Source organism: Cibotium barometz, chromosome 65, assembly GCF_041138505.1.
Source record: "Cibotium barometz isolate CiBa-2024 chromosome 65, ASM4113850v1, whole genome shotgun sequence".
NCBI lineage: Eukaryota > Viridiplantae > Streptophyta > Polypodiopsida > Cyatheales > Cibotiaceae > Cibotium > Cibotium barometz.
Window position 1 is genome coordinate 13,792,737 of NC_141110.1, and position 17,865 is coordinate 13,810,601.

Consider the following 17,865-nt stretch of genomic DNA (forward strand, 5'->3'; position numbering starts at 1 on the left):
ATCTTGATATATTGTCGCTAAAGATGTCGTTTATTGCAGGGACTCAAAGATGTCAGTCATAGTAGCGTCTTCAACCAGGTAAGATGTCTTTTTTTTGGAGTAGTATGTTATATTAGGCATCGTAGTTAGTCCATCTGGGGGATGTGTGGTAGGGCCTCTTGGGCAAGAGCCCACTGACGTATTTCTTTTCTGAGAGTAAGGGTCCTGAACATTGGATCTTTGCTGGTGGGCGTGGGCTCAGGCAGCCTACCAGTCTGAGCTGGCAGTCCAGCTCACGGACACAAAAGCTTCACGTGTGCCTTAGCCGGATGAAGTGTTGTACCTCTGCTGCTAGCCAATAGATCTGCGGCTTGTTCTGACAGAAGTACCAAGGTTCATTGTTGTACGGGTCCACCAGCAGGTTTTTGAAGTCTTTGGCAGCACCCATTGTGACCAGCATCAAGCACCCACTGTACACACCTTGTTGTGATAGGCTGCCCAAAGCAAGGCAAGCAGCCAAACTTCCGGTGCTGCCTTGTCTGAACCGGGCATAGAATTGTTCTGGTTTAGAAACTTTTGCTTCGTTTTCTTAATTAAGGGGGGATTCACAAACCGATTGCAGACAGAGTCCCCATGCTTGTGGCCCTTCTGGACTCAACCTTGATGAAAAAATTTAAGCTGCTTCTCAGAGTTATTTACATTCACATGCTTTATAAACTACCTCCCTCCAGGCACACATTGTCAGTCAGAAAATTGAAATCTGAAGGCAATGAATCCCTTGGTGTAGGCAAGGAGATACCTTAGAGGTGGACACCTTGGCTTATCGATTGCAGGGGTGGTGGGGCAAGGCCACTGTCACTAAATCAACAAAGATGGAATGCTAAATAGAGTGAGGATATGGACAACGGTGTGGTTGTGGTAGGTTGCAGGTGTACAAGTGTATACTAGCTTGCACAATGACATGATGAATTTGAACCTCTTTCTCTCACCTCTTCTTCCCCACGCTTTGGGGACAACTGGTTGACCATAACAACAATTGCACAACATGCAGACTTGTATGTTTAAACAAAAAATTCATGTGAGTGGTATGTTAAAATTTGTGCATCTCATTGAGGTCCTTAAATTGGTGCCTAAGTATTTTTCCATGTTTGCTAGTTGTGGGATGCTGCCGGCCAGCTTCATGATGGCAGTCGGCCAGCTACATACCTTCCCATGTAAGGGGCCTCTCTCCCACTTGTGAAATCAATCAATCCCAGCACATATCATCCATCGCCCCTCTGCTGGCTGCTTCAACCCCTTGTAATCTCATGCTATGATAATAGAACTTGATCATTGCCTACTCTCTCTGACTCTCTCTACTTTGTCTCTTGTGATTGCTTCCACGTGTGCATAGTTTCACATGGTATCAGACGTCTAGGTCCTTTCTCTCCACCTCTTGGCGACCCTTTCTCTCCCTCATCTGGGTTTTCTTGGAGCAAGAAGTGCTGCTTCGTTTTGTCCTCAGTGGCTGCAGTTTCTCCTTCTGCGCGCTCTTCTCATCAGCGGTTTTCATCTTGCGGTGCTCCTGCCCCTGCATCATCTGCAAGGCGTCACGGTGCAACCTTGGTGGCCTGCGTTTTTGCTTCTTCGAGCAGTTTTGCAGCAGCTGGTGGTGTTTGGGCTGTGTTGGTGATCGGTGGGCTGTTGTGTACAGCAATGAAAGGTGATTTCTTCGCGTGTGGTGCAGCCCGACAAGCAGCTTTGACAGTACCTCTTCTTCCCTGGCTTTCCTCCCTTCTTGGGTGTTTTCCGGAGGTTTTATGAGGGACTTCCAGCCCCTTCTTTCCTCAGTTTTCTGAGGGAGCTGATTGTTTCTCGTGCTCTTATCCATTGGATGTACTTGAGAAGTCTTGGAGTGTTGAGATTTGAGGTTTTTAAGCGGTTTTCTTGCAGCGGTGGTGTTTCTTTTGCTGTGGATATGGCTCCCCCGTGCATGACAAAGGAAGACAAGCTTGATGGGACAAATATGGTCGCCACCAAAGCTTTGCGATGCCAGGTCATTGCCAATCTTTTAGATTTTGATGACCTAAGCTCCCTCCTATTGGAAGAGGAATCAGTCCTCATGACACAGGGTAAATTAAACGTTTTGTCTCCTGATCTGGATCATGCCTTAGCATCAGTGCAGAAGAAGATTCGGAGTTGTTGCTACTCGTATGGGAAGAAAGCACATTTGTCTAAGGACTACTTGTCAAAGAAGATGGACAAGGGCAAGGGCAAGTCTTCATTCTAGAAGAGGGGCAAAGACAGGACACATGATAGTGATTCAGATGCTTCTAGTGACTCATCTAGGCCTCCGAGGGCGCTTCCGGCTCATGAGGACGAGGATGGTGTTCTTCTCTAGTTATACAGATAGTTTTCCTCCATGTGCTTCTAGCCAGAGGAGGCTTGTGGTGGGCGGGAGAGGGGGCTATCAGCAGCTCCTCATTTCTGGTGTGCATGGGACACGTGTTGGAGTTCTAAGCATAATAAATAATCTGGTAGGTAAAGGTCAATTTTGATAGCTATGGATCGGTTGTGTTTCAGATTCATTGCTTGGTGTAGCAGAAGCTATGGACTGGATGTGTTCCAAGTTCATTGGTCGAGGTTTTGGGAGGTGATGCGTTCACAATCTACTGTTGGGGTGAATGGAGTTCACTGCACACTATTTTGGGAATTCAGAGCCAAGTAGATTTCTTTGCTGTTTAGGGTGGCATTGTGTTTTCAAGAGACAGGTTGGCAGGTGCATCTTTTGCGGTGTATTCAGTGTCCATGGTTGCATCTTCTTCATCAGTTTTCTTCTTCCGACTTTTGCACACTATGAGCTGTAGAGGGGGTGTTAGAATTTGTGCATCTTATTGAGTGTGGGATCTGAACCTTATTTTGGCGCCTATGTTTCTTTCCCATGTGTGCTAGTCGTGGGATGGTGTCAGCCAGCTTCATGGGGGCAATTGGCCAGCTATGCCATCTACTTCACACATGACATGGCAGACATATATACTGGCAGAGTAGAGGATGGGCTCCTACTCATGGATCCCCTGGCACCTATGGATACCATTACAGCAGCCCAGCTGGCATCACTCCTACACACGGCTGCATTACAGAGCTTCCCACATCGTGTCCACTCAGGAGAGCCTGCGAGATCTGGGACTATGTCCCGGAACAGATGGTATGATGACGAGTGTAGAGCCCTATACTCACGGCTGCGCATACAGAGAGCCTTGGGAGCCATCACAGAGCAGGAGTCGAGGAGAGAGATGAGGAGACTTACTCGCCGCAAAAGGCGGGCCTTCGCAGAGATACAGGAGCTAGAGATCTTTCATTTCTTCATGAGTAGAGATAGCCCTATCTCATGGCGGCACTTCAGAGATCCCCGGACACCGACACCCATTGCAGACCCACAGACATGGCACACATATGCAGAGGGCCTATACCACGCCCCACAACAGCCACCTATACCTTAGCCACAAGAGCCTCGATCTACCACAGCTAGCTTCTTTACCCACTCGATGGTAAAGGAAGCTATCCGCCGCCTGCAGCATGGACGGGCCGCCGACCATATGGGCCTGCAGGGTGAGCATCTCATATATGCAATAGATTCTTTGGCTCCTTTTCTTGCACACCTGTTTAACAGGGCACTAGCAGAGGGTTTGCCTGCGGAGTGGACGATGCACACCATTGTGTCGATTCACAAAACACGGGATATGCTCGATCCGAGTAACTACAGGACGGTTATGGTTTGGCCACGTGTTGGCCGAACTCTATGGTGCAGTGTTGGAGCAAGAGCTAAGCTTATATGCTGAGCGAGCAAGTTTACGCTCATCAGGGCAGGCAGGCTTCAGGAGAGCTTTCTCTACCATAGACCATGTATTCACTTTGAGATGTATGATTGATCAGGCCAGAGTGAGGAAGAGAAAACTCTATTGCTGCTTTGTGGATTTCCGCAAGGCATTTGACACAGTACCACGAGAGAGGCTCTTTCAGCGCCTGCAGTCTCTTGGCATACCAGTAGATATGACATGGGGCATCTATGCATTATATGAGCAGGTTTTTGGGCGAGTCAGATGTCCAGGAGGTATGTCCGAGACTATTGCTAGTACCATTGGTGTGAAGCAAGGATGCCCACTTTCCCCCACGCTATTTGGGTTATACATTGATGAGGTGGCTGACTTCATTACACGGGGAGGCGGAGATGGAGTTGATTTAGCAGGTACCTCAGTACATATTATGCTTTATGCTGATGATATTGTATTAGTGTCTGAATCTCCAGGAGGTCTACAGCAGCATCTACATGCACTCGATGATTTCTGCACACAGAGGGGTCTTACTGTGAACCTTGGGAAAACCAAGGTTATGGTCTTTCATACATCGAGATAGTGCAGGAGTCAGCTGACATTCACTCTCGCAGGACGCCAGGTGGAGGTGGTTGTTGGAGTAAAGGCATTATGCCCACCCTTATAGTGTGTACAAGCCCATAAGTTTTATAGTACATAGTACACTTAGTACTTTTAATGTACTAAGTGCACTATGTGTACTAGAGCAAATATACATGTGTGATAGGGGAGTCACACAGTCATACTTTGTGAGTTGACTTATCCCCACACGTCTCTCTCTCTCTCTCCCTTCTTCTCTGTGTGTGTCTCCCACATGAAACCCTAACCGTTTCAGCTGAGCTTATTTAGCTCCTTCAACTGGTATCAGAGCTTTGGTCCCAAGGCTAGGGTACTCTTCTTCTACATGTGTTTCACCTGGGCACTCTTCGGTGAGAGAAGGTGCCTCCCTATTTTCGTCAATACAGCGGAAGCCGAGGTGGGTTGCGCAACTGGTGCCCTTCAAGGCGAGGAGGCAGCTGGATGTGCCCGTCCAGATCGGAGCCCTGGCCCCTGAGGAGTATGTGAAGGAGGTGGAGCGTGTTGTGAAGATCACTTTCCCAGACTCTGCCCGCATCCGCTACATGGGCGACTCCACTTGGCGAGCCACCCTCAAGCCCGTCGCCTTCTTCCCGACTCGCTGGGGCAGCGCTCGTAGCAGGTGAGGCGCCTAGAGCGAAGCTCCGCCAGCCTACAGTTCCATCCCCGTCTCGCCGCCAGCCTGCGGTTTCATTCCCGCGCGCACCCGCGCTCCACCTGGAGCACGCATGAGCCCTGCAAGAAACCCGACGCTACTGATGAGGCCATGGCGTGATCGCTGCAGAGCTCCTCAGCTACCGCCCACCTGCACAGCAGCAGCAGCAGCAGCAGCAGCAGCAGCAGCAGCAGCATCAGCACATGAGTCAGCAAATACGAAGTCCCTCCCCCCCCCTTTTCCTGCAACAAAAATCAGAAATTTCAGAGGTATTTGCTTCAATTTTGGGATTTGCATGTCCATTATCATCAATTGAGCAGGTACAGGTCCTAATGGTTCAGATTTGAGCACAATTGGCAACATTGGGTGACATTGGTCACATTCAGGGTCAATTGGCAAGAAATTGGGTGTTAACATTTGGGGCTTTTGATGTAATTGTGCCATTGGGCATTCATACATGCTGTATGATGTGAGCAATCTCACATTCGGGGCTAAATTGCAAGAAATTGGAGTGCAAATCAAAGGGCTTTTGTGCCAATTGGGTTGATTTGCATGCAGGCACTGGCATTTGATGCTTTGGGCAATGTGTTGATGCCTGTCAAGCACTCAATGTGTCAGTAAATCAAGGGGCTTTTATGTATTGGATGTATATGTGGCGAGGGGGAAGCATTGTGAAGACTCTGGATGCCTTCATGTGCATTAATGTACCATTCATGATCAGAAATTGATCTTGAATCAAGGGGCTTTTCAAGATTTGTGCTTGTTGAGCTTGGCAGAGCAGCAGGGAAGACTTTTATGCCTTGAACCCTCAGTAATCCACTTGCAGTCAAGGGGCTTTTGCCCAATTTCTGTCCGGGACTGTTGTATGCAGTGGTGGGGACTGTCAAGGTCTGATTTTCACTCATTTGGACAGCCAGGAGAGCATTTATTGCTACTATACTTGCTGGTACAGATTTGGTACAACTTTGTACAAGTTTTGGCATGGCTGTACATTGATTTGAGTGAGGAAAAGGCTCATTTTCAGCTGCTGTACTTGTGGGTACAGATTTGGTACATCATTGGTGAGCACTTCGTACTGTTGTACAGTATTTTGGAAGGGGAACAGAGCACATCTAAGGTGCTGTCATAAATCTGCAGCAACCAGATTTTGGTGATTTTATCACATTCAGTGGGAGGAGAGTTGCATTCGTGCTTCCGCAGTGGGAGACAAACTTTGGAAGAACAACTGTGAGCACTTTGTGTGCTTTGGTGCAGTGTTTGCACATCTTGCAGGGAGTCAGGCATTGATTGTGTCAAAGGTTGCATATTGCTATGGCAACCACAGGTGAGAGCTCTTCATTGCTTCACATCAAGAAGCTTGAAGGCTCACATAATTATGACATTTGGCAAACCCAGTGCTATAATGTGTTGCTCCAGAAGAAGCAGCACAAGCCCATCAAAGAAAGGGGTGTAATGCCCGCTTCTCTTACTGCTGAAGAATGGGAAGATATGGATGAGCTAGCAAGATCCACCATCATGTTGTCTGTGTCAGACTCTTTACTTTTCAGCATACGTGAAGAGAAGACAGCTTGGGGAATGTGGCAAAGATTGTAGGACTTGTATGCCCAGCAAAGTGCCTCAAGCAAAGTGTATTGGTTGAAGAAACTCATAGGTCTTCAAATGAAGGAAGGGGCGTCTATGACAGCCCATCTAAATGAGTTTAATGGTGTTGTCAGCAAGGTCATCAATCAAAAGTTGGCAATGGACGATGAGTTCAAAGCCACCTTTCTCTTATGCACTTTGCTAGAGAGTTGGGACACATTCAGGACAGCCACTAGCAATTCAAATGCTATGCTGTCATATGCAGATGTGGAGGGTGCTCTCCTTCAAGAGGAGATGAACAGGAAGAACAACTCTATTGGAAAGTCCAATGCAATGAATGCACGTGGGAGATCCCAGCAAAGGGGTAAAAGCCAAGAACGGGGAAGGAGCAAGTCCCGCTCCAAAAAGGACTTGGAATGCCATTATTGTGGCAAGAAGGGACATTTCAAAAAGCAATGCTACAAATGGAAGAATGATCAAAAAGAAAAGGGCAAAGGCAAAGACAAAGACAAAGATGAAGCCAAAGATGCAAAGCCAAAGGGCAAAAGTGGAGTCAAGATTGAAGAAGTCAATGTGTCACATGCAGGTGACAGTGAGGATGAAGTCCTATTCATGTCTTCACTTGATGCCCATTCACTCCATGCAGGAGATGGTCATGGTATGCACTCATGGATCATTGATTCAGGTGCCTCCTTTCATGTCACAGGTTGCAGAGACTTGTTTGTTAGGTATACTGCTGGCAATGAAGGAGTAGTTTATTTGGGTGACAACCATGAATGCCAGATTCTTGGCAGAGGTGATGTGAGGCTTGTGTTTTCAGATGGCTCACAGCTTATGCTCCATGATGTCAGGCATGTGCCTGAGAACAAGAAGAACCTGTTTTCTACTGGACAGCTTGATGATGCTGGTTATGTTACCACATTTGGTGGTGGAAAGTGGAAGATTAGTAAGGGGTCATTGGTTGTTGCCAGAGGCTCTAAGGTGGACACTCTTTACTTCATGCATGCTAATGTTTGTCACCATGCTAATGTAAATACAACCGAGCTGCCGGAAATCTCTGTGGCATAGCCGGTTGGGACACATGAGTGTCAAAGGAATGGAGCAATTGTCTCGTTTTGGTTACTTGCCTTCTCTAAAGTTCTCAAGTTTTCAGTTTTGTGAGCATTGTATATATGGCAGGCAACTCCAGTGCCCCCACAAGAAAGCTCTTGGACAGAAAGATGCTTAGTTAGAGCTTGTGCATATAGATGTAAGTGAGATGCCTCAGCTTTCTTTGGGAGGGGCAAAATATTTTGTCTTTTATTGATGATGCCACATGCAAGGTGTGGGTTTATCCTCTTCGTTTGAAGAGTGATACATTCTCAGTGTTTGAGAAGTTTGTTGCTCATGTTGAGAATCAAACTGGCAAAACACTGAAGGCTTTGCGTTCCGACAATGGTGGAGAGTATACGTCCAAACAGTTTCAGGACTTTTGTGATGCTAAAGGCATCAAGAGGGAGCTCTCTGCTCCTTATGATCCTCCACAAAACGGGACAGCAGAGAGGATGAATAGGACCATTCAGGAGAAGGTCCGTTCTATGTTGTCACATGCTGTGTTACCTCATGGTTTTTGGGCTGAAGCTGTTATGACAGCCGTTCATCTTATAAACAGGTCACCTAACACGAGGCTTGGTGGGAAAGTGCCAGAGGAAGTATGGACAGGGAAGCCTCCGTCCTACAAGCACTTGAGAGTGTTTGGTTGTGTTGCGTACGTGCACATACGCAGGGAAAAACGCACCAAACTTGATCCTAAGTCTCACAAATGCATATTCCTAGGATATGGTGACAGGGTATAGACTTTGGGATCCAGTGAATAGAAAGATTATACGCAGCAATGATGTCATTTTTGATGAAACATGCATGTATAAGGAGCCTGCAAGGCAACAGGAGCCTGGCAGAGTCATCTTTGATGATGATGGACATCATGGACAACAACCAAGGGCTGTAAATCAGCCATTACAGCAACAAAACCAGCCCTTAAATGGTGCTGAAAATGGTCCAAATGGACAGCCAGAGATGGCAGAAGATATCCCTATGGATATCCCACAGTTAGAGGAGATACCGGGCATGATCTTTCAACCTTATGGCATGGAACAGGAGCCACCAATAGGTGATATGCAGGCTGGACAGCAACCTGCAAATGATGATCATTGGGTACGGAGGTCCACAAGACCCTCCAGACCCCCTGACAGGTTTGTTCAAGGGGTTGACTACTTGATGCTCACTGACTGTGGGGAGCCCTCTTGTTATAAGGAGGCTTTACAGAGGGCAGACAAGGCTCTTTGGGAGCGTGCTATGAAGTCAGAGATGGATTCTCTACACAAAAATGGAACATGGAAGTTGGTGCATTTGCCTACAGGCAAGAAGGTTTTGCCATGCAAGTGGGTTTACAGGCTCAAAGTTGCACCTGATGCAAAGCCAAGATACAAAGCCAGGTTAGTGGCTAAGGACTTCAAGCAGGAATATGGTGTGGACTTTGATGAGATCTTCTCTCCAGTGGTCAAAATGACCACACTTAGAGCTGTATTAGCTTTGGTTGCTCATGATGATCTGGATTTGATTCAGATGGATGTGAAGACTGCTTTTCTTCACGGTGATCTCCATGAGGAGATATATATGCAACAGCCAGAGGGTTATGCAGTGAATGGAAAGGAGAAGCTTGTATGCAAGCTGAAAAAGAGTCTTTATGGGCTCAAACAGGCACCAAGGGAATGGTATCATAAATTTGATACATTCATGAAATCCCAGGATTTCAGGAGGAGTGACATAGATCACTGCTTATACACCAAGAAAGCTTTGGATGGCAGTCTATTGATCCTCATCTTGTATGTTGATGATATGTTGATTGCCGGGAAATCTCGTAAAGAGATGGATGCCTTGAAGAAGAGGCTGCATCAGACCTTTGATATGAAGGATTTGGGTGATGCAAATCACATTTTGGGTATGCGGATACTTCGGGACAGAAATCAGCATGTGTTGTATTTGTCTCAGAAGGAATACATTGGCAAAGTTTTGCAGAGGTTCAATATGGAGGGGGGGAAGAAGACTAGTACTCCTTTGCCTCCATATGTGAAACTCAGTGCTATGGACAGCCCACAGTTGGATAGTGACAGGGCTGATATGGCCAAGATTCCGTATGCTTCAGCTTGTGGCAGTCTCATGTATGCCATGGTTGCTACTACCAGGCCGGACATTGCATTTGCAGTGGGAGTGGTTACTAGATACATGGCCAACCCTGGCAAGAAGCATTGGGAAGCAGTGAAAAATGTCATGAGATACCTGAAGGGCACACAGGATATGTGCATCTGCTTTGGCAAACAGGATGCATTAGTGCATGGTTACACGGATTCGGATTATGCCGGTCATCCAGATAACCGGAAGTCTACTACCGGTTATGTGTTTACATTCACAGGAGGTGCTGTGTCATGGATATCCAGGATGCAGAAGTGCACTACCTTATCTACTACAGAGGCCGAGTATATTGCAGCCACAGAGGCTTGCAAGGAGGCATTATGGCTATCTCGGTTAGTGGTTGATTTGGGTTATACAGGGGATATTCCATTGTTGCATTGTGACAGTCAGAGTGCCATCCAGTTGGCAAAGAACCCTGTCTTTCATGCAAAGACGAAGCATGTGGATGTGAAGTATCACTTCATCAGAGAGGTGATAGAGAACAAGCTGATTTAGCTTGTCAAGATTCATACGGATGACAACCCGGCTGATCTGTTGACAAAGAGTTTGCCTCCAAAGCGGTTTGCTCATTGCAGACACTTGATGGGCATTGGATGAGGCCAGTTTCAGCCTTGAAATGGCCTTGTATATTATCATGTACATGCTGATTTTTTTTTTCTTTTCCTTCACTTAAGGGCACATTGCCTTTAAGTGGGAGGTTGTTGGGGTAAAGGCATTATCCCACCCTTATTGTGTGTACAAGCCCATAAGTTTTATAGTACATAGTACACTTAGTACTTTTAATGTACTAAGTGCACTATGTGTACTAGAGCAAATATACATGTGTGATAGGGGAGTCACACACTCATACTTTGTGAGTTGACTTATCCCCACACGTCTCTCTCTCTCTCTCCCTTCTGCTCTGTGTGTGTCTCCCACATGAAACCCTAACCGTTTCAGCTGAGCTTATTTAGCTCCTTCAGTGGTGACATCATACGTGTACCTAGGGGTTACCTTCTCTGCAGCAGCCACACGCTTCACCATGGGTTCAGCAGCCAGAGCTAGATTGACACGGGGCATAGTCACAAGGGACGGGGGACGGGGACGAGGACGGGATGGGGGACGGCCATAAGTAGGGAACGGGGACAGGGGAGGGAACGACACTCAAAAAATACTTTTTTTTTAAAATTTTTCTACTCTACACTTATTCTACTTTGGAAGTACATCAAAATGAGCACAAATTTACACTAAAATGGTAAGCTTTTGAGTCATATTAATAATTAAGTAGATACAAAATGAGTCATGACTCAAGAGTCAGGAGTCAAGACTAAGCCTTCAGGAGGCAGAATACATGGACGGACTCAAATGAGTCAATGACAAAAAAGTGCTGAAGACTAGAGGCTAGAGGCTAGAGCTAAGTAGTAAGGCCCATGAATCATGATCCATGAATGATCATCCACGTGAATTGCTCGCCTCATGGTCGTGGGTAGCTTGTGCCAAAGAAGCACCAAGCTCATCCTTAGTCTCATCCTCATTGGCATGCTGCTCCTGCACCTCATCCTCTTGTTGCTCTTCTTGTTGACTCATCTCCCACTCGGTGAAGGAATCTGCCTTCTTGGTCACGCTCTTGCAAAGCATTCGCAAGTTCGCGCTGACGAAGACAAGGTCATTGGCACGCTCTACCCCGAGTCGGTTCCTCTTCCTAGAGGCAATGTGGTTGTAGGTACTCCAAAGTTGCTCCAAGCAAGAGGAGTTGACGGCCTGGCTAAGTATGCGGATGGCAAGCTGCTGTAGCTCCGGTCCATCTGAACCAAAGTCCTCCCACCATAGAGCAGCACCAACTTTGGAGCAGTCAACCTGTGCATCATGACAGCCATAGGAGCCATGAAATGACCTGTACATCGAAAGCTGGTCCTTGATCTTGCGCCTAACCGATGCATCAGGCACAAGATGATCCAAGATGATCCTCCATCCAGCGCTCACGTCCCCGTCGCTCTCCTGCTTGTTGCCTTGGAATTCTGGATCCACCACATAAGCTGCTGCATGCAATGGAGAGTAGTAGGAATTCCACCTTTCTAGACACAAGGCATGGATCTCCTCGTATTTGTCTTCGTCAGGCACGAAGTCTTTCAACTTCTCTATCATGCGATCCATGGCCTCGTAGACCTTGCCTATGCATGGTTGCATAGCGTCTACAATCCTCAATAGGTGGACTATGGGCCTCACCATAGCATCTGTGGTCTTCATACGCTCCCACCAAGAGGCGTCATCCGCCCGTAGCCTACACTCTTGGCCAGTGTTTGTATGGGACTCTTGTATGGTGACAAACTCGTCGCTAAGGAAAAGCCCCCTCAAAGCACTGCTACAATCCTTCAACCGGTCCAACATGAGAAAGTTGTAGGCAAACCGGGTGTCGGAATATTTGAGGAGAGAGAGACAGGACCTCTTGTTGAGCTCATGCCGAAGTCTTTGGAGGACAAAGGAGACCATGGTGTTGGCCTCCTCAATGAGCGGGCTGATCCTTGGTAATGCCCCGATGTCCTTGAGGAGGTTGTTTAGGCAATGAGCCATACAAAAGGACACCGTGACATGTCCATACATACCTTGGAGAATAGCTCCCGCCGCAAGGCTCCCCATCCGCAACAAAGCCCACTACATGCTCGGGGCCAACGATCTCCATGGTGGTAGCCCACTCCGCCGCAAGCACATCCGCGCTCTTCCCAGTGCCGGATGCATTATGAGATGAGATGAAGTATATCTCTCCGCGGGAATATGCAACCATGCCGTGAATACTCCTCTTGCGGATGACTTCTTCAAATAGCGGGTGTAAAGTAGGCTTCCCGCCAACAAGCCCATCTTCCTCGTCACTTTAGCAAGACCCAAAAAAGTAAGGTACCGTGTTTGATAGAGAAAAAAGCTCCCAGCCAATGCTGGTAGCACAGCATATGATGCAGCAAACCATGCCAAAGGCCTGGCAATCTCTAGCTTACTAACCAACTCCATAAGCTTCATTGCTTGCTGTTTCACAATCTCAATAGCTTCCCCCCTTTTGTTTCACCATCTTCTTGTTCTTGAATGGTCTCGATACCTTGAAATTGAAGGACTTCTCCTTCACTAGTGCACCAACCACCAATTGACTGGCCACCAAAGTAGAGAAAGCTGCAAATAGAACCAAAAGGCACAGCAAAGACGCTCCATATTACTGCCCATGAGTTTAAACCAGCCCAAAAATTCACTTGTTGCCAAGGCACGATGGTCCAAGGCCATGGAGAAGGGGTCCTTTCCCCACCGCAGGTGGATCAAGAGCACCTATGGATGGGTTACTTTGCACGAAAGGGGGAAGGAGGGGGGCGGTGGAGCCGACGAAAAAAGAAAAAAGGTGTGGGGAGAGTACATAAAAAGTGGGGTGGTAGGTTGGTCGATGAAGAGGGGAAAGGGTTGGGGGAGGTCACAAAAGGGGGGGGGGGTGGGCCATGAAAAAAGCAAGCAAAGAACCTTCACTGCCTTCAGGGCAAAGTTGTGTCAGAAGAACAGAGAAGGACAAAACTTTGAATTGGGCTATGGCCTCCACAACTGCAGAGGCTCCCAACACCTTCAACTGAGCTGGGATCCCCACAATGATATTCAACCTGCTGACCAGAATTATGTTTGACAGCATGCAAATCGATAACAGGATCTGCACAGCCATGAGAACCTGACGAGGTGATGACTTCTTCAAATAGCGGGTGTAAAGTAGGCTTCCCGCCAACAAGCAAGACCCAAAAAAGTAAGTACCATGTTTGATAGAGAAAAAAGCTCCCAGCCAATGCTGGTAGCACAGCATATGATGCAGCAAACCATGCCAAAGGCCTGGCTTACTCACCAACTCCATAAGCTTCATTGCTTGCTGTTTCACAATCTCAATAGCTTCCCCCCTTTCGTTTCACCATCTTCTTGTTCCTGAATGGTCTCAATACCTTGAAATTGAAGGACTTCTTCTTCACTAGTGCACTAACCACCAATTGACTGGCCACCAAAGTAGAGAAAACTGCAAATAGAACCAAAAGGCACAGCAGAGACGCTCCATATCTACTGCCCATGAGTTGAAACCAGCCCAAAAATTCACTTTTTGCCAACCGCAGGTGGATCACGAGCACCTATGGATGGGTTACTTTGCACGAAAGGGGGAAGGAGGGGGGCGGTCGAGGCGACTAAAAAAAAAAGGCGCGTGGAGAGTTCATAAAAAGTGGGGTGGTAGGTTGGTCGATGAAGAGGGGAAAGGTTGGGGGGAGTCGCAGAGGGGGGGGGGGGTGCATGCCATGAAGAAAGCAAGCAAAGAACCTTCACTGCCTTCAGGGCGAAGTTGTGTCAGAAGAACAGAGAAGGGCAAAACTTTGAATTGCGCTATGGCCTCCACAATTGCAGAGGCTCCCAACACCTACAACTGAGCTGGGATCCCCACTTTGATGTTCAACCTGCTGACCAGAATTATGTCTGACAGCATGCAAATCGATAACAGGATCTGCACAGCCATGAGAACCTGACGAGGTGATGACTTCTTCAAATAGCGGGTGTAAAGTAGGCTTCCCGCCAACAAGCCCATCTGCCTCGTCACCGTAGGAAGACTCAAAAAAGTAAGGTACCGCGTTTGATAGAGAAAAAAGCTCCCAGCCAATGCTGGTAGCACAGCATATGATGCAGCAAAAAAGTAGAGAAAACTGCAAATAGAACCAAAAGACACAGCAGAGACGCTCCATATCTACTGCCCATGAGTTGAAACCAGCCCAAGAAATCACTTGTTGCCAAGGCACGATGGTCCAAGGCCATGGAGAAGGGGTCCTTTCCCCACCGCAGGTGTATCAAGAGCACCTATGGATGGGTTATACTTTGCACGAAAGGGGGAAGGAGGGGGCGGTCGAGGCGACTAAAAAAAAAAAGTCGTGGGGAGAGTTCATAAAAAGTGGGGTGGTAGGTTGGTCGATGAAGAGGGGAAAGGGTTGGGGGGAGTCGCAGAAGGGGGGGGGGATTGGGGGTTGCATGCCATGAAGAAAGCAAGCAAAGAACCTTCACTGCCTTCAGGGCGAAGTTGTGTCAGAAGAACAGAGAAGGGCAAAACTTTGAATTGGGCTATGGCCTCCCTAATTGCAGAGGCTCCCAACACCTACAACTGAGCTGGGATCCCCACTTTGATGTTCAACCTGCTGACCAGAATTATGTCTGACAGCATGCAAATCGATAACAGGATCTGCACAGCCATGAGAACCTGACGAGGTGATGACTTCTTCAAATAGCGGGTGTAAAGCAGGCTTCCCGCCAACAAGCTCATCTGCCTCGTGCTGAAGCTTTCGGTCCCCCCCTGCTGCGCCGCCTGCACGCTCACCCCCCTCCCTGCCCTTGCGTCTGCTCTCTCCGCCTCCTCTCCGCACTCGCATCTGCTCCCCCCGCCTCTGCCCCTTCTCTTCAGCACACGCCGCCCCCTGCCCCATCTCCTTCGCGCCCCCCTGCATCCTCCCCTTCCTCCGCGACCCGCCCCCCTCCGCCTGCGTCCGCCTTCTCCTCCCCCCCTTTTTCGCGGTTTTCCTCCGCCCCCCCTGCCCCTTCGCCTGCCTCCGCCCTCTCCCCCCCCCGCCTTTTCGCTTTCCCTTTTTTCTTTCTCCCTTTCCCTTCCTCCGCGACCCGCCCCCTCTGCCTGCCTCCGCCCTCTCCCCCCTCCCCTTCGCGTTTCCTCCACCCCCCCCCCCCCCCCGCCCTTTTGCCGCCTCTGCCTTCCGCCCCTCCCCGCTCCGCCTTTTGTGCAGCTCGGTTCTTGCAGGACACTCCGTTTTCGCTTCGCCTTCGACTAAGCTTCAGACACCGATGGAGGCTCCTCCCGCCCCACCTCAGAGGGACTCTTCCGCAGCCCCCTCGCCCACCCCTGAGGATACCCCATCAGGTTTTCTCTTTTGCGAGAAGAGGAAGCGAGCGCCGCCGCAGAGGTGGAACGCCTCCAGGCACATTCCACCATCTGCCGGCACTCGCCCTAGCAGAGGGGAGATCCGGGATCTTCTCCAGGCCCGCCTTCTTGCGGATGTGGGCAATATCCTGGATGTTCAGCTACTGGGCCGCGGACACTACCAGATCGAGTTCGAGACAGCCCAGAGCGTGGCCCAGGTCCTAGCCATGAGTCCCCTTGACATCAGGGGCGCTCGGGCCTTCTTCAGACCTTGGCAGCATGGCTTCGACCTAGCAGCGGCCGAGCAGGGAGAGCGTCTATTCCATGTCATAGTTTGCTTCCCTGGACTCCGCCGCGAGTACCTTCCGCTCCTTTCCAGGATAGGAGCATTGGTGGGCTCGGTGCTTGGGCCCCACAGCAGCTTCAGTGGTGGCTACAGCAGCTGGCCTGCCTTCGGTCAGAGTTTTGGTTCCTGACATCTCCTCCCTTCCGAAGGTCATTCAGCTACCTAGGATAGGGGGTGGGGATGGATCGATCAGAGAGTGGAGTTCTCGGGCTCCCGAACCATTGTTTTATATGCAGACAGGTCCGCCACCTGGCCAAGGCCTGCCCTCGCAGGAGACCCCGACCTTCACCGCAGTAGTAGGCCCCCGATGGCCCGCCCACAGATGCGGCTCGGCAGGCAGTCTCCTGGATACGTGCTCAGCCCACAGAGACCTCGGATTGGAAGCCTGGACAGGGGCGCCGTAGAGGGAGACAGCCACAGCAGCATGCCCAGAGACCGATGCAGCACCAGTCACAGTCTCAGCATCACTGGGTTCCAGTGAGGAACAGCTTTGCTCCCCTCCAGGAGGAGACCCCAGCGCAGACTGAGGATCAGGAGATGCCAGCACCCCCTCCTTAGCCCCACCCCCACCCCCCACCCCCACCCCCCCTCCCCCGTCCCCCCCTCCCACCTTGCTTCCACCTTCGCCTCCTCCCGTTCCCGCTCCCGTTTTGTCAGCGGCTCCTCCCCCCCCCCCCTTCTCCCCCTCCGTTGGCCTCTGCTCCTCGGGAAGCCCTGGCTGTACCCTGGCGCTCACCTGCTGTCCGGCGGGCACTGAGCACCGACCTTGCTCGAGCACCGCAGAGGAGACCTACCATGCCGATTCGGGCTTCACGGATATCCTCTATCCGTAGTCGGTTGAGTAGTCTCGACTCTAGACAGCGCTTGGAGGCTTTTGACTACTCCTTCACACGGCTTTTTGGAGCGGAGGGCCCCCATGAGCCAGCACCCATCAGAGTCCATGTGGTGATTCCTCCGGCCCGAGGGGAGGAGGCACTTGATTCAACGGTGGCCTTCTCCTTCCCTCTCTGTGGCACTAGCGACCGGGAGTGGACTCTGGATCTCGCTGTTAGCATTCTGAAGACTCAGGCAGTTGAGTTTTCTCACCATGTGAGCGATCTGGAGGTGACAGACGTGATAGGCCGACTCTGGGAGCTGGCTCATTTCTTTGAGTCCAGGAGTGCGAATGCCTCCGGGGTTCGCCACTTGGTGGTTCGCATAGTGGCAGACCTAGCACGCGACCCTGGATATGTATGTATACACGAGGTTGCTCTCTCTAAGCGGGAGGCAGTCGCCATGGGACACAGCCACCACTGGCGCCTAATCCGAGATTCTTGTAGCACACCGGGTGGGCAGATTCGTAGCCGCTCGGATGGGGACTATTCTCCATCCAAGCCGCTTGCGAAGGCCCGCCGTATGGTTGAGACAGCCTCCACCTCAGCAGGTCATCCATGAGGATCATCTCATGGAATGTACAGGGCCTTGGCGGCGCACACTATGTACGTTATCGTGGTTGCTTGAGGCAGGAGCTTCAGAGATGCTTGGTTGGGGGCAGTATTGACATTCTGATGATGCAGGAGCACCATTTGAGTGAGAGCAGGATTTGGAGATATGGTTCCGTGATGCTTGGTAGATGGGACACATTTTGGTCTGCAGGGTTTGGCCCCTTGGGTGGGCAGGGAGGAGTATGTATGGTCATTGCGGATGTATGGCGGCAGGCCATTGTGGATCGCGGGGTCATTGTGCCTGGTAGAGCGCAGTATGTTATTCTGAGGATGCA

The 17,865-nt window shown here is 49.8% G+C and overlaps 1 protein-coding gene across 5 annotated transcripts in view; it reads left to right on the forward strand.

Annotated features, from left to right (window-relative positions):
• Positions 1-17,865, forward strand: part of LOC147602948 (Acyl-CoA N-acyltransferases (NAT) superfamily protein) — a 45,821-nt gene that overhangs the window by 8,014 nt on the left and 19,942 nt on the right. Inside the window, exons 4-5 of one of the 5 annotated variants that reach the window (XM_086797125.1) lie at positions 40-78; positions 201-1,094. In XM_086797125.1, coding sequence (XP_086653251.1) covers positions 40-78; positions 201-341 — 180 coding nt within the window. In that variant the 3' untranslated portion in view covers positions 342-1,094. Of the gene's footprint in view, positions 1-39; positions 79-200; positions 1,095-1,134; positions 1,194-17,865 lie in introns of those variants that run through there. The other 4 variants (XM_086797127.1, XM_086797124.1, XM_086797128.1 and 1 more) reach the window with 4 other exon arrangements.